General features: G+C 47.9%; 2 protein-coding genes across 3 annotated transcripts; both read left to right on the top strand.

Moving 5' to 3' along the window:
- Positions 1–1,346: 1,346 nt before the first annotated feature.
- LOC101914513 (myeloperoxidase) lies at positions 1,347–10,443 on the top strand. Its single transcript, XM_055795096.1, has 7 exons — positions 1,347–1,472; positions 2,577–2,783; positions 3,756–4,071; positions 6,560–6,768; positions 8,774–9,020; positions 9,402–9,562; positions 10,438–10,443. Exons 2-7 carry the CDS (start codon positions 2,628–2,630, stop codon positions 10,441–10,443), a joined length of 1,095 nt encoding a protein of 364 aa, XP_055651071.1. The 5' UTR covers positions 1,347–1,472; positions 2,577–2,627.
- Positions 10,444–11,787: 1,344 nt separating this feature from the next.
- Positions 11,788–27,472, top strand: LOC101911752 (1-acyl-sn-glycerol-3-phosphate acyltransferase alpha-like). Of its 2 annotated transcripts, none has more exons than XM_005236110.3 (8): positions 11,788–12,047; positions 13,722–13,945; positions 21,172–21,301; positions 22,622–22,755; positions 23,222–23,397; positions 23,671–23,766; positions 24,280–24,352; positions 26,757–27,472. In XM_005236110.3, the coding sequence occupies exons 1-8, from the start codon at positions 11,908–11,910 to the stop codon at positions 26,900–26,902; spliced, it is 1,119 nt and encodes a 372-aa protein (XP_005236167.2). In that variant the 5' UTR covers positions 11,788–11,907; the 3' UTR covers positions 26,903–27,472. The 2 variants fall into 2 exon arrangements, 1 of the variants encoding a protein (XP_005236167.2); XR_008746112.1 differs by having other exon boundaries at positions 11,909–12,047; positions 24,280–26,629; positions 26,757–26,892.
- Positions 27,473–27,600: the final 128 nt, after the last annotated feature.

Consider the following 27,600-nt stretch of genomic DNA (forward strand, 5'->3'; position numbering starts at 1 on the left):
CAGGGACAGTGTGTTACGGCATGTTTCCTCTGTTGTTACCTGGCAGACTTGCTGACACCAGATCAGCTGGGGATGATTTTCAAGGCAAGCGGATGTGACCAGCTTTTAATTAGTCTTGCTTCGAGGGTTCATGTTGTTGTACATGAACTAGTTCTTTGGCCAAAATATGAATAGCTCTGTATTGGGGACTGACTTTTCAGCCCAGGGTCTCTGTTACCAGGCTGCATCTTTTTGCTTTCTCTGTGCTTTGTCTGGCTCTGCCCCGTTGCAGGGTCTCGAAGGGCTTCCTGACCCAAACCCATACTGGGGCATGATCTGTCTGGCTGTCGCCCTGCCCCACGCTGTGTAGGAGGAAATCTGGGCATGCGGGCTGCGAGAGAGCACCTTCTGCGTGTCCCGTGGACAAATGGAGGGGCATGACTGTAATGTGGGAGACAAGGGAAGCTGTACTAAAGAGTGTTTTAAAAGGGACAGCCTAGGAGCATTCCCCATCCTTCTCCTGTTACTGAGAGCCCAGTGGGCAGAGCATCCCCTGGGAGCACCTTGGGCAGAGGAAGGAGTTCAGACAGCAATGCCTGCCTAGGGAAGGCTTTAGCCTTCAGGTATCTGCATAAGAAGCGGGGAGAGAGCTACCTGCCTCCTCAATTTTCAGACAGTGGTGTCTTCATTCAGGAGGGGGCTCTGGGATAAGGACAGGCCCATCACATAAACCAGACCCTGAAGCCCTGGAGAAGATGGGCTCAACTGTTCCCTGTGCTCTGTGTCCCTCCATTGCTTGGCCCTAGGCAGTGTGACACATGGTGTATGACCGGCAACCCGAGAACACATATTATACATGGACTCCAAAATGAAATGTATTGTTAGTCTAAGGTTTTAATGGTCTAATCAAACTACAATAACCACTTACTCCAATTACAGCATAGTAAGGCTCACAATCCAAATCAGCCTGCTTCTATTAAAGATCACTGGTAATACCATTAAATGAACAGGCATAAGTCGCTACCCCTTTTCTCTGATGTTAAGCTTTCACCTTTGTTTTCCACTCATGGCCTGGAGTCAAGGGCCCTTCTTCAGGCTGGATGACACAAGGAGTCACCAGCAACCTGGGTTCTTGCCTGGGAGAAGCTGAGGCTTGGTGTGTGTTACTATTATTGTAGTTGTTATTAAACATGAGGCTTATTGATAGCACCAAACCCACAGGGCTGCAGTAGCTTCCAACCATTGTACATTGCTGTGTGATCCCATTCCAAGGTTCCTGTCCCTCTCTACATCTATGAGCTCTTGGCCCTGCCATTATCCTAATGACGCTAATAGTTTGCTGTTCTTCCATTCACTCCAACAGGAGAAACCCATCACTAGGAGCTTCAAACAGAGCCCTGGTCAGATGGTTGCCAGCAGAATATGAGGATGGTGTGTCAATCCCCCGTGGGTGGACAGAAGAAAAGCGTTTCTCTGGATTCCCCTTTCCACTGGTAATGTTTGTTATCTGAAAATGCCGTACCAGGGCTCAGGGACTGTCGGTCCTTGGATAGATCACAGGTGTCCAAGTGCATGCTCAGCAGCTGCCGTGGGGGGGATCAGGGGGAGGAAGTTAAATTCACCAGCTCCAGCTTGATCATATGAGAATCTTCAGGGTGATCTAACAGAAATACTTTCTAACTCCCATGCTGTGAGGAAGAGCAAAGGAAAATAAATCTGATAACTGCAGAATTGCAGGATTAAGAAAGAATTACTCAATGTGTTCTTTTAAATTAACTGTGTTTAAGCCAAAGTGATTTGCTCACCTTTTTTTGATTTGTTTGTGGAAGCTGGTTGTCTCCTGAAAAGCAATATGCCAGAGGATAAAAATTAAAAAAGAATCCCCAGAATAAAAACCATCCAGCTAGAAATTCTGTGTGTGGGTCCACGGCGGGGTCACCTGTGGTGGGGTGTGTGGCTCTCATGGGGCCTGGAGTGGGGACGCTGTGATGTGGTTTCTGCTCACTGGGGCTTGGTGCAACGACAGTGCTAGTGAGGAGCTCTGTGATTTTCTGGGTTGTGTGCCTGACACTTGTGCTTTTGTTGTACTTCCGAACTGTTCTGCAGCACAGCGTCAGGGCTTGAGCAAAGTTTTGACCACTTCTCTTGTAGGAATACGTGAAGGAAGAACTGGTGGGGAAGAGTGATGGATGGAGAAGGGATGAGAAGGAAAAAGGGCTTTGGGAGTTCACTGAGATAACTTTCAGAAATTCCCAACAACTATTTTTTTCCACACTTCTATTTCAAATTGGTCTTTTAAAATCTGTTACCTCTCTTTCCCGGTTATTCAGTATGGCTCATGCTTAGCTGTGTCCGTATATCCACCAAGGGATGTACTCGGCCTAGAGGCTCAGAAACCTGGCTAGGGCCAGGACAGTGCAATGCTCAGCAAAGGAGGCACTCAGTAATGCCTTCCAGCTCAGGCAGCAGAGATTTGGGTTTTTTTCTGTGAAGTGTAAGAAATGCATCATGAATTCTTGCTGATGGCCATACAAACAGACGCACCCATTCATACGAGTAATTTCCTAACACACGTGTTCTGCCTTCCTCCCCTGCAGGTTGGAAAGGTGTCAAATGAGATTGTCCGCTTCCCCCCTGGGCAGCTCAGGATGGACCAGCAGAGATCACTCATGTTCATGCAGTGGGGCCAGTTTATTGACCATGACCTGGATTTCAGTCCAGACACCCCAGCCCGAGTCACCTTCAGTGGCAATGTGGACTGTGACATCAGCTGTGCCAAGCAGCCCCCTTGCTTCCCCATCAAGGTACAGCCAGCCTTTCTCTAGCAGGGAAGAGAGGGAGAGGGTATCTGCCTTCCAGCCAGGAGATGTTGGTGGCTCCCCAGGTCCTTGGCCACAGAGGGACATCCTCCCAGAACAGGCCAAGGGGGTCAGACAGCTCTCTGTAAGGTAGCAGTGCTGGATCCCAGGGGCTGTCCCCAGATGTCAGACACAGCCCCAACCTGTCTTCCCCCCATCTCCAACCATTTACCCATCTCTCTCAATGATATGGCTTTGTTTTGGGGGTATGGTGCAAAGACAACATGGGTGATACCTGGATTATAGTACATGTGTCAATACCCCAGCAAACCCTTGCCCATTTGATGGTTCAATGCTCAGTAGTGCATGGGGCAAGGGAGTGGTGAGCATCTCCCAACAGTGGCCAAGGCATTAGCACAAGTCACATTGCAGCCTCTGCTCCGGTGAATGCTTAATGATGTACGCGTCCACCCTGCAGCCCTGCTCTTCTGCCTTTGAAGAGGTACTGTGGCTCTGGTTGTCCCATGTACCCGTCTGTCCTGTCAAGAAAAACTGTGAATGGACAGAGCAAGCACCAAGTGTTTGCCCAACATGCATCTGAGAATGCAGGCAGGGTCACAAGTTCTGCATGACAGCTGTCAATAATGTAGATACAGACACTAGACTCCAACATGAGATAGGAAGCTTTAAAGATTGAATCTGATATTTATATATTCAGGGGGAAAAGTTTAGGTATCTTAATGGAAATTTAGGCATCTCCAGGCTTTCATGCATATTTGGGTCTTGGACTCCTAAAATAGCACCCCCACTGTCATTCTGACCCTTCCTATTTGGGATTTTTGACTGACCTCCATGCTGTCTAGCATGGGGACTGTCTTTGAAATGGATCCTGCCTGGCTTTTCTTACGGCTGTAGTATCACAGTGCCATTTCTGCATCCCTGAACTAGTGATGACTTATTTTTTTAATCTATCTTCAGATCCCACTCAATGACCCACGAATTAAAAACACAAAAGATTGCCTTCCTTTCACCCGCTCAGCTCCCGCTTGTACCGGCGGCACAGCAATTCGAGATCAGATCAATGCCATCACCTCCTTTCTTGATGGCAGCATGGTGTATGGCAGTGAAGTGTCTTTGGCCAACACACTGAGGAATCAGACCAGCCAGCTGGGCTTGCTGGCTGTTAACCAGAATTTCACTGATAGGGGGAAGGCATATATGCCCTTCAGCAACATGCAGAAGAGCCCATGTCTTACAGCCAACAAGGAAGCTAAAATCCCTTGCTTTCTTGCAGGTAAGTTGTGTGCTGGCACCCCTAACCCTGAAATCCAGAGCAAACAACTCCCCCAGCTCCAGTTCATTTCTTTATTTGTTTGGTTTTCTTAAGTAGAAAATGGAGCATAGCAAAACGTCACAAAAGACTGAGACAGGCTGTGCTAAGTAGGAAAAGGCCTTCACTGCATTCAAGTCTTCTTTGTGATTGTATGCATGGAGTGAAGCTGTCCCATCTGTGCTCAGCAGCTCTGGCGTAGGGCCCAGGGAGCACATGGGGCTGCTGGAGGTGACCTGGGAACCACTGCCACGATGGAACCAAGCAAATGCAGCAATAGCAGACTGGCCTGAAGGCAATGGCTTGTCTATATTTGTAATTTGGTAGCCATCTCTCTTCTGTCAGGACAGGTACAGGTGTGTTGGTGCTTGAAATGTTGAAATGTGTTGGTGCTTGAAATGTTTCCGCATGAAACATTTGCCTGGGCTGTTGCATATCAGTGTATCTGCTGCACTGTGAGAGCTTAGATCCCAGCTGGGCTGAGGATGAGGCTAGCCACAGACCAGGGTGACCTTTTAAGACATGTCCCCACCACTGAAGTCTGAGGGTGCACTGACAGCATGCCAGCCAGGACATCAGCATAGGCCTTCAGTCCATCAGGATGGCCTCCTGGTCCATTTATCCTTTGTCACACTTCTGGTATCCTCCTGTCTACTTCTTCAATGTGGAATAACTCCTTCTGTCCTGGGCACAGCGTGCCAAAGCCATGCCTCCCCTCCAGCCAAAACACCGCACAGTCACCACAACCTTCCTGTCTGCTGCCGTTTGCTATCTTCTCCTGTCCCAGCACACAGAGACAAGATAACTAACCTTCTGGAGCCTACAGCATTGCTCCCTTCTGCCTGGACCCTGCTGGTGAGGACCAGGATGTTGCTAAAGCCTAAGACCCCGGGGAGGGACATTTCTGATATACCTTGTGAATCTGTGTCTCACTCCCTGTTCCTTTTCTTTTGACAAGCAGGACCTCCTGGCCAACTCCTGCTGGCTCTGGCCACCTGGACTGTCCATGACACTGCTGGAGAAAACTTGAGGGCACAGCACATCTCATCAGCTGTGGAGCTGATTTCTGTTCCCTTGGCCCCCTACCTATCTGGCCTAAGCTCCTCTGGACATCATCCCCATGGTCCCTGGATACCATCAGGTCCTAGTTGTGGGACCAGTGGCAGAGCTCTGCTTGCTGTCATCCTCTAGCACCCTCCTTTTAAACTCCTGGTGGTTTATGGTCTCCTTCAGCCTCCCACAGCTCTCCATCTGTCCCATCCATTGTTTCACATCTTCAGCTGCTTCCGCAGTTCTGTGCAGGTCTCTCCTTGGTGAGGACCATGCAAGACCTGTGGCCAAAGGCAGATGCCCAGTGAGGAGCATAATGGGCAGGTGCATTGGGTGCTTCCCACATGGGCTCCCAGCCCCCAGGACTCGTCAGCTAGGGGCTGGAGCCATCGCTGCTCCGTAGCTGGGTAGTGTAGGGAACAGTCAGGCTGGCTCAGAAGCTCCTTTGAAAATTCAGTGTCTTATTTGTGACTTTTCCGGTCCCTGAGAACTGGGGAAATTTCACGCGTGCAGTTGCCTAACAGGGTTCAGCGATGTCCCGCTGGAGCTCTGCTGGAATCCCTGGGTGTGTGTTCTGCTTGAGGAAACCTCACAGTGCTGCTTTTGTTTCTTCTTCCGCAGCCTCTTACAGACAGCCTTTGACAGTAAATGAAAAGGGCTCTGTGCTGAATGCAAGAGCCAATCCCTCTATTTACTATGGGACTTGGAGGCTAAATACGACACATTTACTCTTCTCTGAGTGCCTCTTTATACCCTCATCACCTGCTTACTCTTGGGTTTCCTGCCCTAGATGTTTGAAGAAGGATTTTATATTTCATTGTGATGCCGTTTGTAACTTATTCCTCTACGTTGTGACTCCTTTTGCTTTTTACTTTTGCTCACCAGGGGGCTTGATTATGACAGTTATCTCACTTTGGCCCTAGCTTCAGCTGGTTTGAAGGATGCCTTCTGACTTTCAGAGCTCCCTTGGCCATTCTGACCTCCTTCTGCCCATTTCCATTTCTCTCTTGAGCTGTGAGACAGTCTCTCTGATATGAGAGCCTGCAGAACACCTGCTTTATTTAGCTTAAGTTAATGCTTCTATCCCTTGTTTGAAAAACCCCAAAAACTTGCCCATCTCTCTGTGTTGCTGAGCGCAACCGTGGGGGCATCTTGGCTTTTGCTGCCTTGGCAGATAAATGGCTTTTCACTGGTGCTCTCCAGCTCTTGGGGCCTGGAGACCCTGGTTTCCTTCTCCTCCTGTGTGTTTCTTACCAGTCATCTTCACAGTGCAGATACTGAGACATCTAAAAATGTCTCTGTGCATGCTTCCCAACGCGACATTTGCCTCCTTCCAGGGGGAAGCAGCCAAGCACACGCAGGTTGCTGGCAGTACAAGTCTGCTCACTTGTGGTACTCCTAGGTGATTCTCGAGCAAATGAGATGCTGGAGCTGACATGCATGCATACGCTCTTTCTGCGGGAGCACAACCGCCTGGCTAGGCAGCTGAAGAGATTAAATCCCCACTGGAATGGAGAGAAGGTCTACCAGGAGGCACGAAAGATCCTGGGTGCCATGATCCAGGTACCAGCCACCATGTTGTATGTCCTGGCTCTTCTGCCTTGTCTTGCAGTATCACAGAATGAACTTGATGGGGTTTTTACTGTGGGGTGTCCAACGGGTGTGGTATTTTGAGGTGCAAATGACCCGATTCTTTCCACCAGCTCCTTTTGCCCAAAACAAAAATCACATGGAGATACCTGAAATAACACACACAGAGGGGTCCCCCTGAATCTTTGATGTCCCTCTACTGTTAAATTTCCAAATTGCTTAATGGGTTTTAAACTGCACATCTGTGTTTGAGAAATGTGAGGACAGAGAAGTCAGAGGAGAAGCTTTTCTAGCCAGTGTTTGGTACAGGGTAAAAATGGTATTGGAGATTTGGATCAAAATTCCTCTGAGTTGTGAGTCATCCTCTCAAGAAGCCCCATGTGCTGGTGCATGCAACCAGCCATGGCATTCCTCTGTCCTCACTGCTTTGTGGCAGAGAGTCCCTTGGGACTGTGCTGCAGCACAGACTTTGCCCTAAATGAGATCCTACAGTCACAGAAAAATTTCTGTGCTTGGAAGGGACCTCTCCAGGTCTCTTGTCCAACCTCTGGTTTAGAACAGGACCAGCTTCAAAGCCAGATGAGGTTTCACAGCCAACAGAAAAAGCAGGCTCCTATGAGAGAAGACGACATGGGGTTTCCAAAGGCGGTCCTTAATCATGACTAATTGGAAACTTGTCTTCTGAGTTGGCTCAACAAACAAACAAGCAGGAATATCAAAAGGTTTAAATTTTTACAACTGTCAGTTTAAATATAGTGCTGTTGAATAAACATGTTGGGTAAGCCAATGTGGAGAGACTCAAACAACTGCACTAAAAACATTGTCTCCATCATCATGTTTAGATGAATGGTTTCACCCTGCAATTTTCAACTAAACTGAAAACAACTGAACTGAAAGAGGACAGATTTATATTAGATATGAGGAAGAAATTCTTCACTGCGAGGGTGGTGACACGGGCACAGGCTGCCCCAAGCAGCTGTGTGTGCCCCATCCCTGGCAGGGGTCAGGGCCAGGTGGGACAGGGCTTTGGGCAAGCTGGTCTGGTGGGAGATGTTCCTGCCCATGGTGAGGGGGTTGGAACTAGGTGATCTTTGAAGTCCCTTCCAACCCAAACCATTCTACAATTCTATGAATTATTTTCACCTACTGACACAGAATCTGATTTTTTAAAAAATTATATTGTGCACCCTCCTCAATGTCCCAAAGAGACATGAGACTAGAGTTGGACATCTTTACTATGGGAGGACTAACACAGCTGCTCGTGGGTGGTGATAACATCTGTGCCAACACTGTTGACTTTTTCTTTGTCATGTGAAGCATGTAGGTGGGAGGGAGGAGTAAATTCAGTTCTACCTGGCTGATGGGGATGGCCTCTACCTATAGGACAAGGAGGATTTGGCAGGCTTTCTTCTTGCTCTGACCTGCCAAGCTGTTGAGGCAGGGAGGAGCATGTCTGGGGACACTTGAGTGCTGGATCCCAGTGCACTGGTAGAGGATGAGCGCAGGTCAGGCACAAGCAGAGTCTGTGCTTCCTGATCTTCCTGGAGCAGTTAAGTCCACTTAGCATTTTCATGGAAATCACTGCATGTCCACACAAACCTCATCACTGCTAGAGAGTGTAGAGATGACACCATGCATGGCTGGAGAAACCAGGAGCCCAGGCAGTGGCCTGCAGTGTCTGTGCCTGGAGCTGCACCACCTGTGCCATGGTACCATGGCTAGTATAGAAGATGCTTTGAACCAAAGCCATGGAGCTGAAGAAACCAAAATGTCACTCAGTGGTGCCAGAAAGGACCCTCGCTGGACTGCCAGAGCAGCTGGGTGAAGGTCTGATGAGGTGAAAGAAAGATTGGTCCTGGGGAGTCTCTCTGCTTCGCATCTGTGCTAGCAAGATCTCCTACATAACTCCCATCAAAGTAGTTCAGTGTAACAGCTCCTGTAGCTGGAGACACAAACCAGAACTTTGCTTCCAAAGAAACTGATGGCCAAGCAATTAATGACTCACACTTTCCTTGTTTCCCCCTAGATTATAACCTACAGGGACTACCTGCCTCTTCTGCTGGGAACCAGTTTCCAGGGTTTGATTCCTCGCTACCAGGGCTACAATGAGTCTGTGGATCCTCGAATATCCAATGTCTTCACTCTGGCTTTTCGTTTTGCTCATGCTTCAGTTCCCCCAACTGTTGACCGCTTAAGTCAAAGTTACAAACCCATGGGTCCCAAAATTCAACTCAGAAACGCCTTCTTTGCTGTCTGGAGGATCATTAAAGAAGGTAAAGCCTTTCTTGCACCTCTGTTTATTTCATTCAGCCTTTTTTTGCCCTCTCTGGACGCACTCCTGCTTCAGCCAAACCTAAAAGTGGTTTGCATTAAATTTGTTGAGTGACCTTTACTACCAGGCAGTTTTTCCCAACGTGGCTGCAGTCAAATGTGGCTCATCTTATTATGAAGCACGCAGTCTGGTTGCTTAATTGCTGTAGACTCTGACAATTTTATTCAAAGTATTTTCTGTTTAATTCTTGAAGTGCAGGAAAATTGATTCTCTTGTATTAGAAGCTTATAGTTAAATATAAGCTGCATTCAGCTCTCCTGAGCCTCTCACACACACACTTGCCACCCTGCACTGCTCACAAGTCCCTCTGTAACCGTTGCAGGTGGTATTGACCCCTTTCTCCGGAGCCTGATGGCTAATCAAGCCAAGCTGATGACACAGCAGCAAATGGTTGTGGATGAGCTCCGGGATTGGATGTTTGAGCAGGTTGAAAGGATTGGATTTGATTTAGCCGCGCTTAACATGGAACGTAGCAGAGATCAGGTAAGTTGGCTGCGGGAGCTGAGCTTCCAAAGAAAAACAAGTGGAAATCAGACACTCCTGAGGTTGAACATGGAGAAACTTCTCCAGCCCGTGCTCAGCTGAAATTACTGCTTCCTAAACCTTTTCATAATTTCTGTACAGCCATAGGTAAGTGGATAGGAGGCTGAGCAGTGAAACCAAAGCCTGGCTGGAGCTGGAGGAGACAAGTGGAGACTTGTGACCAGAAGAACATAGGGCATTGCAAAGAGCAGAGCCAAGTGTTCAGTAACTGCGCCATTTGTATTGCTCTTCAAATGGCAAAATTGGTTAAGGACCTCCACAACAAATTTTTGGGAGCAGAACTGGGGCCAGATGTCCCCCGTGGCTTCTCCCCAGGTATCTGTAGTGGTCCAGCCCAGCCACGCATGGCTGGAAGAGCAGATCACAGCATGAGAGGAAAGCCTCATTGTAATTTCTCTATAAAGACTGTGTCCCAGAAAAAAAGCATGTCAGAACCATTCTCAGGGCTCTGCAAGGTGCAAAACCAGTGTAATGGCATTGCGAGATGGTCTTGAGAAATAGATTGTTGATAGGACTTTACAACTGGCTTGTGGGTGTGTTGTTGCCGAAAAGCGCTGTTAGGCTGATGTAAGTGCCTGGAGCTGCCGTGTCGGTAACGTCCTGGGAGATGCAATAGTGCTCACCTTGAAACTGTGATGAAAAAGGTACTGGATTCACCGGTTTTAAGCCCAGACAGAGGCTTTGCAATACATCCAGGTGTGTGATCAGTCACAGGCTCTGCCTTTGCTGCAACAGAAGGCTGCGATGTTTCCATGCTGTCTCTAGGAACATTATTGTGCAGAACCTGATCTAAACCACAAATTGTGAACTTACAGCCTTGACGGCTGCTCCACTGCAGCAGAACAGACGTGTATTCCCAGTGTGAATCTGTGTTTAGCTCCTAGCGTTTGGGTCTCAGCCCAACCCCAAGTGTTACTGCACTCGGTGTTATACAACCTATGAAAGTGATGACAGTATAGCAAGATCAAAAAAGCTTCCTAATTCTTTTTCTGATAAAGCAAATTCTTAGTCTTCTTGAATTGTTTGATAGTGGTGTGATCCAGGCACCATATGCTGTGTCTTTTTTTCTGAATTCTCCCCAATTTTTAGACATCTTGCTCACAGCTCACTGCTGCAGCAGCAGCTCATCTCTGCACCTTAACAGTTCACTGGGCTGGCAGGTAGGAGGATGCGTTAGCGCTCCACAGACCTTTCCTCTGCATAAGTGGCCATTTGATAAGACACTGAGTCACAAATTGCCCGTTGCTGGGTGCGTGCCCTTTCCACCAAGGTGCAGAATTATGCACCAGTTGCGGCCCCGTGGATTTTCAGCTGTTTGCAGTACAGAAAAATGAGTCCAGCTGGCAAAGTCCACTGGCCCACTCCCACCTGAAGTAACCTGTGCTACGTAGAACTCTCTTTGCAGTGTGGGGTGGCTTGTACCTGTGGCTAGACACGGACACGAGGGAGGTCAGGTGTGGGGAAGTACTTGGCCACTGTCCTGTTGTACAACAACATCTTGTCCAGGTTCACTTCCAACAGAGGTAATATCAAAGAGTTTTGTGAAGACTTCTCTCCTGTGGCTCTGCCTGAAGGTATCTGAAGTTGTATGCTCCCTGACCTCCTTTAGGGTTCCTGGGTCCCAGTGAAGATGAGGCAGCCATTAGGTGTGCCCAGAGCCTTCATCTGAGCACCCACAGCACAGGGTTAGGGGCGGCCACAGCACACGCAGGATCAAGTGCCTGCACACAGATCTCCTTTGCTACTTGAAATGTCCTGGGGACACTCCTCTGGCTCTCTGCTGCAGCTTCGGCAAGGTGTGGGTCTCCCATAGTTCCTCCATCACATCAGCAGAAGGTTGTTCTGGATAATCCCTGGCTCTGGAGCCTGTGCACAGGCACCTGCATTGCCGCTGAGTGGAACAGCAAAGCAGTGCTGGAAGGTGGTGGAGCAACTCCCACTAGCAGAGATCACTTGCAAAGACATAGCCCTTCCACAAACGGCATTGAAATGCCAGGCAGGATGTACTGGCTGTGGAGGAGTGAAAAGTTGATGGCATTAACAGAAATAAAGAAATGTTTAGAAAGATGTTTTAAACATATAGGGACCCTATCTGTGTCCCCAGCTTTGGGAAAGAAAGGAAAAAATCTTTACAGGAGGGAGAAACATGTTACTGATCTGTCTGCTTTGATATCCAACTACTTGCAGGTTATAACTCCTGGAGACAATTCTGTGGGCTCTCGCAGCCTTCTGGATTGCAGGCACTTGCTCGAGTGTTGAAGAATCCTAATCTGGCGAAGAAGTTCATGCAGCTGTATGGGACACCAAAGAACATTGACATTTGGATTGGGGCACTTGCAGAGCCCTTTGTGAATGGAGGCAGAGTTGGGCCTCTCATGGCTTGTCTCATTGGCACCCAGTTCAGAAACATTCGTGATGGGGACAGGTAAGAGAGGAGCTGGGGATTCAAACCCCAAAGGACAGAGGGAGACAGGAATTTATGCATATTTCTTTATGCAGATTTGGAAACTGTTCTTGTTTGTTGCTTTTTTTTATTATTATTATTATTCCAGATGTTTTTTTCCCTTTCTGGTGATGTTCTTATTGCTTGTCCAGATGATGGTTGAGATCCTAGGCTAAGATCCTTTCCCAGCCAAGTGTTTTCACTTTCAGACCATTCACTGCCAATCACAAATTGTGCAGACTGGATTGCCCTTCTCCATGCTGATGGTCCTCACCCAGTGTGAACATTTGAGCTCTGCTCCTCCTGCAGACACCTGTTTTCGGGGAGGCTCATATTACTGTGTATTCAAACCTCAGCTCACTCCAGCAAAGGGAAACTATATATAAATACCTTAACCAGAAGAACAGGTACAGCTCTAAAGGTGGGAAAACCAGGATCTAGATGGATTGACTTCACCAATTAGAAAAAAAGCTGTCAGGTTTAATTAGCCTAAATAGCTTGCACTGATAGTAGATGCTCAGCATCTGCTAGTGTGGTGGCTCATGCTCTGGGTAGTTTTGAAAATTTGCCTGCAGACCAAGGGAAGTTGCTATAGGACTAACACACTGTCAGGCTTTGCAGGGAGTAAAAGAAATTAATTGTTCTCTCTTAGTTAAGTCTTAGCTCAGCCCAAGCTGCTTCCCTGGCACTGGTGGCATTCCTGTACCCTCTCTGTGGGTCTGTCTGCTTCTTCTGGGCTACTGCGCCCTGCAGAAGTTAAACATCTGTCCACCTCCCCATCTCCTGAGTTTGCAATACACAGCTTTGCACCATCGCAGTGTCTTATGCACCTCTCAGGGGCCTTAGAGATGATTTTTCATTGTTTCTCCTTTCCACCCCAGTTCTGAGTTGGAACCCTGTGGTCTGGGTCATGTCCACCCATGTGGACATGTAGCAGTGTTTGGTCTTCACTTGCACCAGGATATGGGTGGCTTGGGGTTTGCTTGCCAGGCACAATAATTTGAGCAGTGTCGTGTTTGAAACATACCTGAAGTCCTCCTCTGCCTTGAAGATGCTCAGGGGGATCAGGTGCAGAAGTGAGTTACAATGCCCCATTTTAAGCTGCATTTCTGAGGCAAGGTCCTGCACTTGCTAGCAATATAGCCTGAAAATGGGATCATGACCAGTGTTTCTGGCAAACTGTTCTGCCTAGAAAGACTTACTATGAGCTCAAACCCTAGTACTGGGAGCTTAAAAACAGTCTAGTGCACATCTAGAAATCCTGTTCTTATGGCAGGATACAAGAACAGAGTATTTTTTTTTTTAAAGACAGTAATTACAGGGCTGGTTCCAGCATGACAATCCTGTGGACATAACCACAGCTTGCGCACAGAACAGTATGTGCAGACTTTCCTAGTTGAAAGAGAGTGCCTGTATCTCATTTGAGGGAACACAGGACAAGGCTTTGATTCTACTGCAGCTTTACTACAGGTCCATGGCAGAAAAGCAAGCTAAACTATCCAGCTGGTGAGTCAGGGCTCAATTTAAGTAATAGAAATTTAAATTTCTTCTTGGCAAAAGAAATGTGTTATTGGTGTTAGTGGGAAATAACGTTGCAGGAGTCTTGAATGTGAAGAAGCCAGAAGGCAAAAATCTCTTATCATCTTTCTCCTGCAGGTTTTGGTGGGAGAACCCAGGGGTTTTTACTCCTTTGCAGCGCTGTTCACTGGCCAAAATCTCCTTGTCACGAATAATATGTGACAACACCGACATCTCTAAAGTACCAAGACACATTTTCAAGGCTAACAGATACCCTTGTGGCTTTGTGAGCTGCAGCAAGATCCCAAAGCTGGACCTCAGAGCCTGGAAGTCAACGAGGACCAAGGAAGCTGCAGAGCAAGGTATAAGCTTCAAACAGCAGGTAGCTCCTGCCTGCAGCTGTGGGAGATAACCAGACCCTGAGGATCTGAAACAGCTGCCTAACACAGGTCTGAACATATGTGTCAGGCATGTATCTAGCACATGTGTAGATACGTAGTTTCCTCAGGTCCACCGTGAGTAGTACCGCCAACATGCAGATTTTCCAGCATTGGCATTACAAGACCAAGCTAAGCACCCTGCTTTGGGATTTTTCTCATTTACAGGCCTTTTTAGTTTAGCTCTTTGCTGTTGATGCCTGTGCTTTTCTGCATGGGGAGTGATGCCCGGCTCGAGGAAGCTGGTCTTTCTGTCTAGCTGGTTGGTCTGTATTTTGCACAGCTCCGAGCAGGCTGGCAGCTCATTCTGGTCAGGCCAAAAGCAGCCCTGCGCTTGGACAGAGATCCCCACTTAATGGAAGAGATTGAGGTGTTTGATTTCTGCTAGGGAAGTTTTGCCTGTATTTACAATATTTCCCTCGGCTGCCTCAGTATTTGTAAAATTCTTGAGGTTTAATGTTTTTCTTCTAAAATACTCTCTGAAGTAGAGAGGGGAAGTAGAGGTAGGAAAGAGTGGCTCTCCCCTGGGAGCGGTAGACTGCTAACAAAACGTCATCTTTCCTTTGCTGTGACAGTCAGCCCTGCCATGCTCTCCTGTTGATATCCAGGCTGTGAGAAGGAGCAAACCTCCACTGTCGGACAACTCCACCTGCAGTCAGCTCCCACTTTCTGTGAGGGTGGTTCACCATATTCTCCACAGCGTTATCAGCTTGGAAGTGTGGCAGGGTACAAACGTAAATGCCATCCTCATGTGCTGGCAGCGTTTACATTGGATATTAGGAAAAATTTCTTTGCCAAAGAGGTTGTCAAGCATTGGAATGGGCTGCCCAAGGAGGTGGTGGAGTCACCATACCTGGAGGTGTTTAAAAAACTGCAGATGTGGCACTTAGGGCCATGGATTAGCGGTGAACTTGGAAGTGTTGGGTTAATGGTTTGACTCAGTGATCTTAAAGGTCTTTTCCAACCCAAATGATTCTATGGTGCCAGAAAAAGTGAGACCTGTAGGATCTTGCAGTCAAGGAGGGATCCCAGGAGGTCTTTAGAGCAATCAGGACTAATACCAGAGTTATCAGTCCCTCTTCTCTAGCTTAACCTGTGGAAATCAGCCACGTAAGATAACAGGGAGCTATGGTGTGTCCTGTTCTCCTTTGATAACACATTGGTTTTTATGTCCTGTAGAAGAAACACCTGGTGACTTTCAATGCTGAATGTTGAGGATTTGCCAGAAGTCCAGACTTGGGAAGCTGCTGAGATGGATTATTATTTTTTACTGTGTTTATGCTTTTACTGCCTCAAATGTTTGGGCATGATTGCTGTCATCTGCTCAGTTTAGTTTGCATGAAGTCTTTTCAGCGAGATGGATTCCAGCGGTCAAAGAACTTCATGAAAAGATGTCCCAGAGCTGTGCAAGTCACTCAATATTCAAAGCAAAGCAAAATGAGTTATCCAGAGACTGGTTCCAAATCAAACCATCTGCTGGCTTAGGCAATTGCACATACGCTGTGTTCCCGTAAGCTTTACTGTCAAAAACATGTTTTGGACCCTCCTTTCAAAATTGCCAGCCTAAACAGAAAGAGACTGGGTCATTGGAATAACTGCTTATTCTTTGTCCCGATTCTGTAAGTACAGAAAAGTACATACTTCAGTTTCCAAAGAAAAACTACTTATTTCACTGTGCCTTTAGATGAAGCAGAAATAGCTATCAGGCACCCCAAACAGACTTGCTTAAAATGCCCTGTTTTGGGTTTTGCTTGAATATGGAATGAAGAAATTGTCCACATGGAAGCAAGCTGTTTTTTCACCATTTTTTGCCCTTAGTCCAGAAAGCCTAAGGCATCATCTAGTGTGACAGAAATCCATGACAAGTTATACCTGCAGCCTGGCACGAGCCAGTGTGACTTACCCCTGGGCTGTGGAGCTGACGGGATGTGTCCTGGCAAAGATAAGAACAGTTTTAATGTACAAGAAAGTAAAAGCCAATCTGGTTTTACTCCAGCTTTGTCCCCTCAATATCTTTTCGTGAAAGGGATCAAAACCACTTTCTCCTTCCTCTGTAGTCTGCTATGTTACTGTTATCGATTAATAAACTGCAATTTTGAGCTGAGGCGAAAATGTTCCTTGCACTTTGAGCGGAGGATGGTGGTAGGTTTTGTATGGGAATATTGGAAAAGTTGATTCAAGAACCCGTGTATTTTTAATGAAAGGAGGTATTTCTTGCTGAAATCTCTGACCCATACTCCTGTGTCATGTGGCAGTATGAAGTATTCCACAGCGGAAGGGCCAGTGCAGGATGTAGTTCAAACAAACACTTGACAATAATCTCCTCCTTATCACCCCCAAAACATGTCTGCGAGATCTTTGGCGAGAAAGAAGAGACATAGACACTGACTTGTTCCAGCATTTGGCCAAGATGGAGGGGCAGTGCTGGGGATAATGCTGCAGGGTGTGTAGGTGGATAAACATAAGCCTGGGCATGTTTTGAAGGCAGAAAGCATGCAAACATGCTCTGGAGTGGGTTGAAGCCCCATGTTTCTTGAGTAAGTTCCCAGTGCTAGAACTACAAGGGAGTCAACAGATGGGTGTGAGATGCCTGATGACATGTGGGGTGTCTGTCTCTCTAGCTTTGGTTTTCTAATACTAGTTAACAAACTAACACCTGCACATCCAGCATCTGTTCAGCCCCTTGGGACAGAGGGGATCTCATTCATTATTGTTTGACTTCAGCAATTAACTTAAGGGAGAGGAACTGACCTGCTCAAAATCACGCACGATCTTTCTGGTTGCCCTAAGCACAGAGGGCCTATTTTTCCAATTTTCACCAAGCACAAGACTGAAATTTGGGAAATCTAATCTAGCCCATCAACTTGATCAAACTGCTCAATCAAGCCTATGACACACACGTGTGGCAGGATGCAACCTGTTGCAATAGAACTGCCTGGAGGGTGCCTGTCCTGGCTGGTGGAGCCACTGCAATGGGGTACGCAGCCTGCAGGAGCCAGGACGGGATCATTTGCCCTGTTCAGCCTCTGCTGCTGATTTCAGAAATGCAGCTCTCCCTCCCGGCTCTGGTGGGGCCTCTCATCCACTTTCTTTCCCACCTGCAGCCTCCCCCAGCTGTTTCAGCTCAGAGAATGGATGTCCATCTTGCTCAGGACATCCTCACAGTGATGACTACACTTCACTTGAGTGGAGGCCTGCCAAAGTGGTCAGTGGGATGGAGTGCATGATGTACAAAGAAAGGCTGAGGAAGCTGGATTTGCTCAGTCTGGAGAAGGGGAGAGGGGGTGATTTCTTTGCAGTCTTCGACTTCCTAATGACTAGCTATGAAGCCAGATGCTTCTCAGAGGCACACAGTGAAAGGATAAAGGGTGATAGACACAGGTTACAACAAGGGCAATTCCCATTAGACAAAGGAAAACATTATTCTCCGCGATAGTAGTGCAGTCTGGACACAGGGACCAGAAAGCTAGTGGGATCTCCATCCTTGGAGATTCTCCAGACTTGCCTAGGCAAGGCCCTGGGCAAGCTAATCTGGGTTTGGAGTTAACTGTGCTCTGAGTAGCTGGTTGGCTGGCAGACCTCCAGGGCTCCCATCCCATCTCAATTTTTCTGTGATTTACAGTGATAAACGGTTTTATTTTCCAGCTCACCATTCAACTGGCTGTGCTGTGCACTGCCTCCATGGGTGCAAGTCCTATAGCACAGGCTGTTCTAGCCTGTTGCGTTACATTTCTGTCAGGGCTGTCCAGATGCCATGGAAATCTTCATGAGTCAGGATGCATTTTTTTCTAGAAACTCTTCTCCTGTCATTATGAAAATTCCCATCTATGTCTTTGCTCATAAGTAGGCATTCAAAGCTAATCTGTAAATCTTGTAAAACTGAGCAATGCATAGATTCATCATGGAGCTGCAGACAGTGCATGATATTTTCCTTGGTCTTCATGATCTATTTCTAATATATTTACCTTGGAATCTCTCTGAAGTTTTTAATATCAGTGTTAATGTTATTTAACTGAGTAGTAACTGCATGCACTAGATGAGTTCCTTTTAGTACTGTTCTCCTCCTGAAGACTGGGTGGCTGATGTGATCCTTGGCACTGAGCAGTCCCAACGCTTTGCCCTTTGATAACTTGTTCCAGTCTGTTCCAGTGGAGCTATTTGTGTCTGCAGTTTCCAATGGGAATTGCTCCCATTTCAGAATCAATTCCCCATATTTCATCCTGAAATCATTGCTTTTGCATTTAGGAGTCAACTGTGAACTTAAGCAACTCTTCTCTCTTTGTAGCGTTGCTGTATCGGCAGCAGTCCATTCTCTTTTGAGCCTTCATTTGCTTACCACGAACAAGACCATTGTCTTCGCCTTTTCCCACTAGATTAGATCACCCTCCCTGCCTCCACCTCTCTCTTCTGGCCAATGTGTGTGGCTTAGCAGAGCTGGTGAGTAGGAGAGTCATTTAAGCTGCATGATGAGAGCTCATGATACGAGCAAGCCCCTCCTCTTCCTAAGATTCACTTGAATTGAGCCAGGCTTTGGAAAGGATGCAAAGACCCAGGGGCAAAAGGGAGTCAACTGAGCATGGATCCATTTGTCTGGAAACAGGAGCTTCAATAAAGCTGTAGCTTCTGAAAACACCTTGCAGGTTAGGCAAGATCTGACTGCTTTTGAAATGGAAGCATGGCGGATCTCGGTGCTAGGGATTCTTGCAACAGAAGAAAATTATAGCTGAGAATTTACTAACTGTGTGTTTGGAGCGTAAATGTTTTGTCAGATCTGTGCTGACTATCTCTCCATGGTGAGATGGGAATGCCATGATTTTTACTATCACTTTATGTCCTTGTCTTTTTCCATACTCTGAGAGACACTTACCAGCTGTTGAAAAGCCCAAATAATCATAAGCCTAGCTTCAGACTCCTGCATATCTGATGTCTTCTCGAGAGTGTGTCTGTTCCCAGTGCTCTGAGTGTGCAGAGTTACTTTTCTGTTCAGAACAGCTCGGCAATGCCCAGGCGATGTTGGCCACCCCTCAGCTGGGTGGTCTGTGGAGAACCGCTCCTCCATCAGCTGGCCACGACGAGGGTCTAACAGGGCCTCACGCCTCTAAATCTGCTTATGTGGGTCCTTCTCTGGCTATGCTTGGTTTCGACCATGTGGACACCACCATTTATGTTGAAGACATTTTTCTGTCTTTTCCTCAGGTTCAGGATCTTGTGTTCTATGTAGACCAGCTCTGTTAGGGTTGCTGTGCTCCTTTGGGTAAATCATCACCTTGCTACAGCTTACTACCTGTTCAGGAGTGCACTGTGTGCTGCAGGAACATCATTTCCTTACAGCCTTGATGAAAGTATGCAAAAATCGCTGTCAGTAACTTAAAATAAAGCTTTTTTGTGCTTTGTCATGAGATCCTATTTGCACATGTTCTAGGTTAGTCTTCATGTGCAGAGTTGTGTAAGATGTTCCTCTTGCACTGGGAACCTGACAACAGCAGGCTTGATTTGAAAGCTACGGCCATCCTTGGAGGACCACCACACAAAAAGCCTTTCACTGGCATTGTGTTTTAGGAGCCTCTCTCCTGGCAGGTCAGGATGAACCAGCTGCGCATCCTATCAACCTCCACCCAATTATGAAAAGCCGTAACTGATATTGGTGAGATATTAAGAAGGTTAATAAGCATTAGGGAGGTAACTGTTTGCCAGATCAGACCTTGGATACGCATGAAGAGCCATGGCAAGTCTCTGTGAACCATCTCCAGAAGGGAGCTGGTCTCTGTAGCACCGGTACAGAAGGGTCACAGAGCCTGGATCCAGCGAGCACACGTGAGGTGCTTGTCTTTTCCATGTCCTGGTGCAGGGATGGTGTGGAGGATGTGGACAAAGCTCTTTGCTTTGGCTGCTTCTCCTGTGGCTGCAGGGAAGCCTTGGGAGAGCTGAGCAGTCCCTTCTCTCCAGTTTTTCCACAAAAGAAAAGAAAGGGGCCCTGGCTAAGCCAAGGGAGCAGGGGGCACAGGGAATGCCTTCATTATCATGCTTTCCCTCAGTTTCTTCATATAATATTACTGAGGCTTGTCCATTTCACTGTTCTCGGGCCTTTGATCTTGTTCTTTAGGTTGCAGACGACAGTCAGTGTGGTTTTATGGGTCCTCACACTATTGATTTTTGAGAATCTGCAGCTCTCAGTCCTGGCTGGAATTTATTATTATTATTACTTGTTTGAGTGACAGCTGCTTCAGCAGTGTGCAGATGATGGATCATGAAACTTCGCTTTCTCAGCCTAGTCACTGTACTTACCACAAAGATCCTTTTGATGTGGTGGTTTTAGGAGCTGAAATGCCGTTGGAGCGCTCCCAGGTTATACTTGCATTTTCTTGATTTACTTCTTACCTAAGCAGATGCTGCCTAAACATGTGCCTGCCTCTGGCCATGAAAACATCAGGAGTACCTGCTCTTGCTTTGTCTTCTTGTCTAGACATGTGGCACTTTTCCCACTTTTCCCACTTTTCCCACTCTACTTGAGGAGCATCCAGTTGCTCAGCTTGCTCCTTCCAGTCCCTAGATGTTTTGGGCAGGAGCTGGCTGCTAGGATCACTGGTTTGGTCTTTCTCTCCTCCATAATGCTAATTTCTGATTTCTTGCACATCTCACAGCCAGCTCACTTGTTGGTGAGGCTCAGTGCTTGCACAGAGAGCGAGACGGTCTGTGTGCCCAACTCACCCCACTCCCTCCCATTAAAGATTTTCTTAGAAGCTCTCAGGACGTCTACACACGGAGCCTCCCTGAAGGGGGGCTGGCTCCCCGTTGCTCTACCAGCCCAGAGCCCCACACCCCCCGCACACAGGCAGCCCTGCTGTTGCGTGTTTGCCAGCTGGCTCCCACCCACGGCACTGCTGGAGTGCCCTTGCTAAACCGGCTTCCCATGGTAGTTTAGCTCCGAGCAGCAAGCGCAGCCTTTCTGGAGCATCACTCCCTAATCTCGTTCCAGCTTTGCGCCACCCACATGTAGCTGACCAAGGGAATCTGAACTCTTCTCCACAACACTGGGTGCTCGTGACTCATTTACTGCTCAGTGCAACACTCCTCTGGTTGACACTGGGCTGGCAGGATGGAGCTTTTGCTCCTTCGCTACCCATTTACTTTTCTATTCATTGCATTTCTAGTTCTTTACCAGGTGAATCCTGCATTCAGATACTTCTGCAAGATGACCTTCTATAAGTTGTGGGTCTTCACCGTAAGCATTCTGGTTATTATGTTGAGTATTCCTCGTGGACGCGACGCAGAAAACATGAAGTAAGTTGTCTGTGGCTTCTTTCTGCTCGGGGCACTGACAGATTCAACTTGCACTCGTTTTGGAGGGTTCTGGGATCTGCACTGCAGTGGGGAGACACAAGTTGTGTATCAGTGTGGAAAGCTGACAGGCCCTGTAATGCAGAGGAGGGATGTAGGTTTAAGGACTGTATTGGAGTCAATAGAAAGAATAATGAATCATGGAAGGAAAGGATGTAAAAGGTGACATTAATTTGACAAACTGGGTAACTCCAACCAACTGGACGTAATGCACAGCTAAAGTAACTTGCTGTTTTCAGTAAACCTCTCCTATCTGGTCTCAGAGCTGTATTTCCCTCTTCTGTGGGGCTGATCATGCCCTTCCTAAGCTCTGGTGAGGAAGCCTCTGCAGGTGATCTTCTCTTTCTCAACTTTATTCTAACCCAGCGCCCACCTGAACAGGCACAAGACTGTTACCATGGCGGAGTGCTGGCACCTGCATTGTCACTGGTGTCTCTAGCCCGGTGACACCAGGTCCAGCAGTCTCTGAACCTTCCCCCTTGCTGCCCATCCTCCCCTCCACCAGTTCCTGCCTCTGCAGAGGGCTGCCCGCTGGGTGCACGCCTGTGGCTAGCAGCAGTGGGCATTAGTGACTTGGGGTGTGAGTTGAGAGGGGCTAGAAACTGACTCTGCTACACGTCAGCATAGTGCTTGTAGCCTTCTAAAGTGCTGCAGAGGCTGAATTTACCACTTCATTGCTGTATGCTACAGTGGGAGTTTGTATCTCCTAACTGAGCATCAGCCTTTTGCTTTAAGGAATTTTATCCAATTCTTGACTTTTGTGCCTGACTTTTATTCTTTTCATTGTTTTCCCAGTATCTGTTAAAATATGACTCCCAGAATTGCAGTCTAATGTCACCTAGAGGCAAAATCACCTCTCTTTTCACAGCCTGGGCAAGAGCAGTTAGGCACGTGTTTATTGCAGCCTGTGTTCATGATTCAGCAAGCTGGGCAGGGAAGTAGAATACAAATAGGTGCACTCTTAATTTGGGCATTATCTAATCTGGCTGATCTGCAGAATTGCTGTAGCTCTAGTTCCTAGGGCATTCGTCTAACCTGGTTTGAAGAAAACCTGCTAAATGTATTTATCTTCTCTAAAGAAATGATAAGCTGAAGAGACATACTAGTTGCTCTTCTCCAAGTCATGGGTCAAGTCTGGGACTGCAGAGAAACAGGCTGCTGTGCAGGAGCAGTCTGTGAGATGGGCGGGTTAGGAAGAATGGTGTTTGGTCCCTTTACCCAATTTCAGTGTCTCTTTGGATAATGCCTGCACCCCTTTTCCAGGTTTTTGCGCATGATGTTCCTGCCACTCAAATACATCTTTGGTCTCAAGATAGTGGTGAAGGGCAAAGAGAACCTCAGGACTAAGAAACCTTTCGTCCTCGTGTTGAATCATCAGACCTCCCTTGACATTATGGGTATGTGGCGATCCTGCCTGCTGCTTGTGGCCCCAGCTGTCTGTAGGGGAGGGGAGGATGAAAGTACCGCAGGCAGAGGGGCAGGAGTGGCAGCTACATAGTCCATTACCAGCTAGCCCCAAGCCAGGGCTGATCTCCAGGATACTAGAGCCAGGGTTGTTCTGCACAGTATTAGAGGTATTTTCAAGCTAAATCAGCTGTATCCTTTCCAAGAGAATGGGGATGAGAGTGTCAGTGGACCACAGCTGTGTCATAGCTGCTCTCATTCAGTGCCCAGCAATAGTCTTCCTTTAAGCGAGTGGTTAGTCTGGAGACCCCCAGGACCCCTTTCCCAACGTTTTTCTGATCCTATGAAGCTGGATGGGTGATGCAGGCATGGCAACTCCCAGAGCAGAGCTCTGTAGCCCAGAATCTGAAGGAAACCCCAGTGCAGGTGACAATTTGTTCTGTCCTTGTTCTTTTCTAGTGATGATGGAGATCTTACCAGATCGCTGTGTGCCCATTGCGAAGAAGGAAATCCTATACATGGGCACTTTTGGCCTAGCATGCTGGCTTTCAGGAATTATTTTCATTGACCGCAAGAAGAAGGAAGAGTCTATCACAACCTTGACACAGGTGGCACACTCCCTGCACAAAGAAAAAGTGAGTGGGGAGGACTCTGGCAAGGAGGCACTGGAAAACATGAGCCTTGATGTGGCTGGAAAGGGATCTTTGGGCTGGGCACTGAGCAGAATGGATAAGAGCATCTCTGGTGGGTTCGGTGTTTTGTGTGTCCATAAAGTGCTTGAAGTGGAGGAAGAGGATGTCTCTGCACGGTCAGGAGCAGACAGATCAGTCCCAGAGGAGTACGCTTGTGCAGTGGCTTAGAATAGCAACTGGAAGTCCCTTCAGCTCAATGTCTTCTCCCTCCTGCAGGTCTGTGTCTTGCTTTTCCCTGAAGGAACTCGCAATCATGGTGGCTCCATGTTGCCCTTCAAACGTGGAGCCTTCCAGCTGGCTGTGAAAGCCCAGGTGAGAGCCACCTGCCTCCTGCCCCTTGGGGTATGGGTCGCCTGCCATGGCCCCCCAGCAGCCAGGGCTGTGTGACTCCTGGTTCCTGGCTTCCCTTTGGATCAAGTGTGCATCCAGGAGCCCATGAGCAGCTTGCAAGTTGCACAGGAGGGGGCTGTTTCTGGAATGAGTGGAAAACCTTCATGATTCAGCTTGAGGAAAAAAGTGGGGGGACCTTAACAAGAGCCCTGGACCTGCCATGGGGAGTTTCTGCTGAACAGGTCTCTGTACATTAATTTGGCAATCCATGCATTGTTGGTCTAAATACAGAGATGAAAATGCAAAACCCGACAGTGAAGACATAGAGTGATACAGTTAAATGAGCTAAATATCCCATTAACCCTCTGAGAGTTTACTGTGAAGGTGACTGGGATAATTATCAGCAAGGTGCAAGATTCACCGAAGAAGAGCGGTTCTGTTTTGGGGAAGGAATGGGGAAATTTGTCGATTCATTGTAGATCACCTCCCCTCCAGGTCCCTGTTATTCCTGTAGTGATCTCTTCCTACTGCAAATTCTACAACCAGAAGGAGAAGAGATTTACAACAGGTGAGGACGGCTCAGGGTAAAGTATGGGCTGGGTGTTGGTGCAAGCCCAGACCTTGGAGGAAGCCATGAGGTGAGTGGGCAGAGGACTATGTGTGATTTGGAGATAGCACCAAGGCAACAGCAGTTTCTGTCTTCTTTGGAGGGGAGGGAATGGGAGATTTCAGGCACCACTTTTGCCTCTCCCCTTGGATTTCTCACAGCTTGCCTGGTACCTGTATAAGGGAACCTGGAAAAGCAGCAGCCCTGGGGCAGGTCCTGGCCCTGGCCCCCACACACTGTCTTTGGAGCTGCAAGTGCATGGAGAGCTGGGAAACAAAAGCAAACATGGACCTCTCAGCAAAAGTCACCCTGAGAGTGCATCTCCTCCCAGTTACCATGCTTCATCCATTTATGATGATAAAACATTCTGCTGGTCGCTGATGAAATTGTATGGGGAAAAAATGGTGCAAGTCTTGGGCTTCCAAATGAAAATGCAGGAAAAAAAAGTTTCAAATTCCAACAGAGAAAAGTAACCCATCTTGTTCCTCCACTTCCTTTGCTGACACCCACCCCAACATGGGCTTCTGCCACTTCCCACCCTCCCGCGGGCCAGCCCTGCTGCCTCCTGAGGGAAGGATTTGCACCTGAAATTCTCATTCCTCCCATTGTCTGTCCTGGGTGTAGTCATTCCCAGCAGGCAGACACCTGGAAGAGACAGTCGGTGCAAATGTTAAACACTGCACCATCTGTTTCTACTAATCTTTTGCCTGCTGGGTCTGTCCTCTCTCTGTGGGCCACACACAAAAGCCTTTTGGCACTGGAAGGTTCCCTGAAGGCGCACCAACAGGAGCATGAGCAGGGATGCCAGCCCGCTCCCCCTTACGTGCCCCCCAAGGCAGGGCGCTGCTCTGGGAAAACAGAAGAGCACACGGCGAGGAGAACTTTGAAGCAGCGGAACCTTTTGCTTCAAGCAAGGCCAGCTCTAAAGACAGAAGAGTTTTCTCTGTGCCTTGTCCAGTTAAGTTTGGAGTAACTCCAAGGAAGGAGATTCCACAACCCTCCTGAACATTTTACGGAAGACTCTTAAGGTCTTAATGCATAAGGTTGCATGTACATTGGCCTTTATAATAATCTCAGCCTGGGAGATCGTGGTTAGCTGACCTCTAAGCCCTTGTCCAAAGCCCTGCTAAACAGGTAGGACCTTCACTGCTGATGAAAGAGCCACAGTTAGCTTTTCCCGTACCTTCCCACTTTTCCCACCTGGAAGTTTTGCCAGGGCTGATTCTGAAGATGTGCTACGCACGGCCAAGATTTCTGCACACTGAGCAGGCTGATCCTCAGGTCAGGAGAGCTCGCCATGTCCACAGTGGCTCTGGGCATGCTGATGAGCTTCTGGAAAGCCCAGCTGTGTCCAGTGTGTGCCCACGGTCAGGCATGGAGCAAGTCTGGTACTTGCTGGATGTCTGTTACACCCCAACAGACCAACGCTTTCAGCGCAGCCCCATCATCACTCAGCTTTGTCTGTAGGACCAAGTGAAGCGTAGTAGACTGCTGAGATACCAAGCCCAGCCTGGGCTGCAAGATGTGCAGGCGGGCAGCATGCCCTCTTTTGTGAAGCTCTTCTCCACACTTCTGTTTTGCCTCCCTTGCATGGCTCTGCTTGCAACACTTCTGGATCTCATTTCCTAGCACACATGTAAAGGCATGCAAGAAAGAAAATAACAGCCACAGCCCAGACCCTCAGGTGGATGTCTGTGCAGGCAGAGTCTTGTCTTCGCTGGCCAGAGCAAGGGTGACTGGGTGCAAGAGCAGAAGAGGATGATGACATTTCCCCAGTATATTTATATATGTATATGTACATGCATACATACATATACAGACAGATATATATATAAACTGTTTGCACCAGTCCGTTGCATAGGCACTTTGCAAGAGCAGTATGACACACCTTGGCCAAACAGGGAGTCCTGGGTGCAGTTCCTCTCATCCCAAAGCCTGTTTCTGGAACGAGGGACTCTGCTGACTTTCATATACATAGATCAGAGCACAACCAGTTTGGATGTGTTGTGTAACAGACATCTCATTCTCTTTGCCATGATCTAGATATACCCAGAGGTCTTTCCACTGTGAAAACTTCCGTTTGAATCATTGGATTAGATGTATTTGGGAAGAGATTCACCTGTTTCTGTATTTATGATTTTTGTGGTCTCTGTGGATGGGAAAATCCTGGTTTGGTTTTTTGCTGTGTGCATCTGGGACATGACTGGGTTACAACACCACTGTTGGTATATGAAAGAGGTGGTTCCCTTTGTTTCTGTCTTTTTCCTTGGTTTGCATTGATCCCTCTGCTATACCTTCTCTTGCTCTTCTACAGCACCGCTGTATTTTCCTCTCCCTTTCTGACCCTCTTGCCTCACTCTTCCAGGAAAAAGCATCATCCAAATCCTGCCAGAAGTGGACACCGTCGGCCTGGGCCCAGATGATGTCCCCAAGCTCACCGAGCAGGTCCGTGACTCCATGCTCACCACCTTTCAGGGGATATCAGGAATGACTAATGGGGCTTCCCATTAGTGATCCTATCTTCCAGCTCCAGCTGCGTGTGTAGGAGCTGAGGGGAAAGGCATGGCACCTGCAGGAAGGTCTGGCAGCAGAGACAACCATGAATTACAACTTTGATGTACCAAAGACAGGCAAAAAGTCCACAGAGAAAGAAAAGCTTGTAAATGGAGGTGGTGAAATGGTTGCCATGTTCCTTCCAGAGAACTGTGCCACCTGTGTGGACAGACACATGGTGGGTAGCTGGACATTTCTTTGCAATCATAACCCTGAGACCTTCTCTCCAGCTGGACCCCAGGCAGAGCTTGACCCTTCCTTTGATCATCACTGCATGCTTGTAATCACCTTTTCCTATACAAAACCAACAAGGTGGAGGCATATACCCCAAGCATGCGACCATCCTGCCTCGAGAAGTGGGTGTCTGGGGGTCTGAGGGCTGCCACATTCCCCTGGAAGCACACTCTGGAGAAGGCACTGTCTCCTACCTATCTCCGTGGGGAGGACCTGGGAGGTACCTCTGCCATGAGAGGGGAAAGCCAAGGCAGCTTCGGGAGAGGGGAATTAAAGACCTGACATGTGCCTGCAGGGGCTGGTGGTTTCTTTGTTTTTCTTAGCCTTCCTTTTAAGCAAAGCATGGTCTTGTTTGCAGTGGCTGGGCAGATCTTGAAAGTGTGAGGCGAGCATGCCTGGGGACTCAGAAGCCAGAGGCAAAA

The sequence above is a fragment of the Falco peregrinus genome, chromosome 2 (genome assembly GCF_023634155.1).
Source record: "Falco peregrinus isolate bFalPer1 chromosome 2, bFalPer1.pri, whole genome shotgun sequence".
Classification (NCBI taxonomy): Eukaryota; Metazoa; Chordata; class Aves; order Falconiformes; family Falconidae; genus Falco; species Falco peregrinus.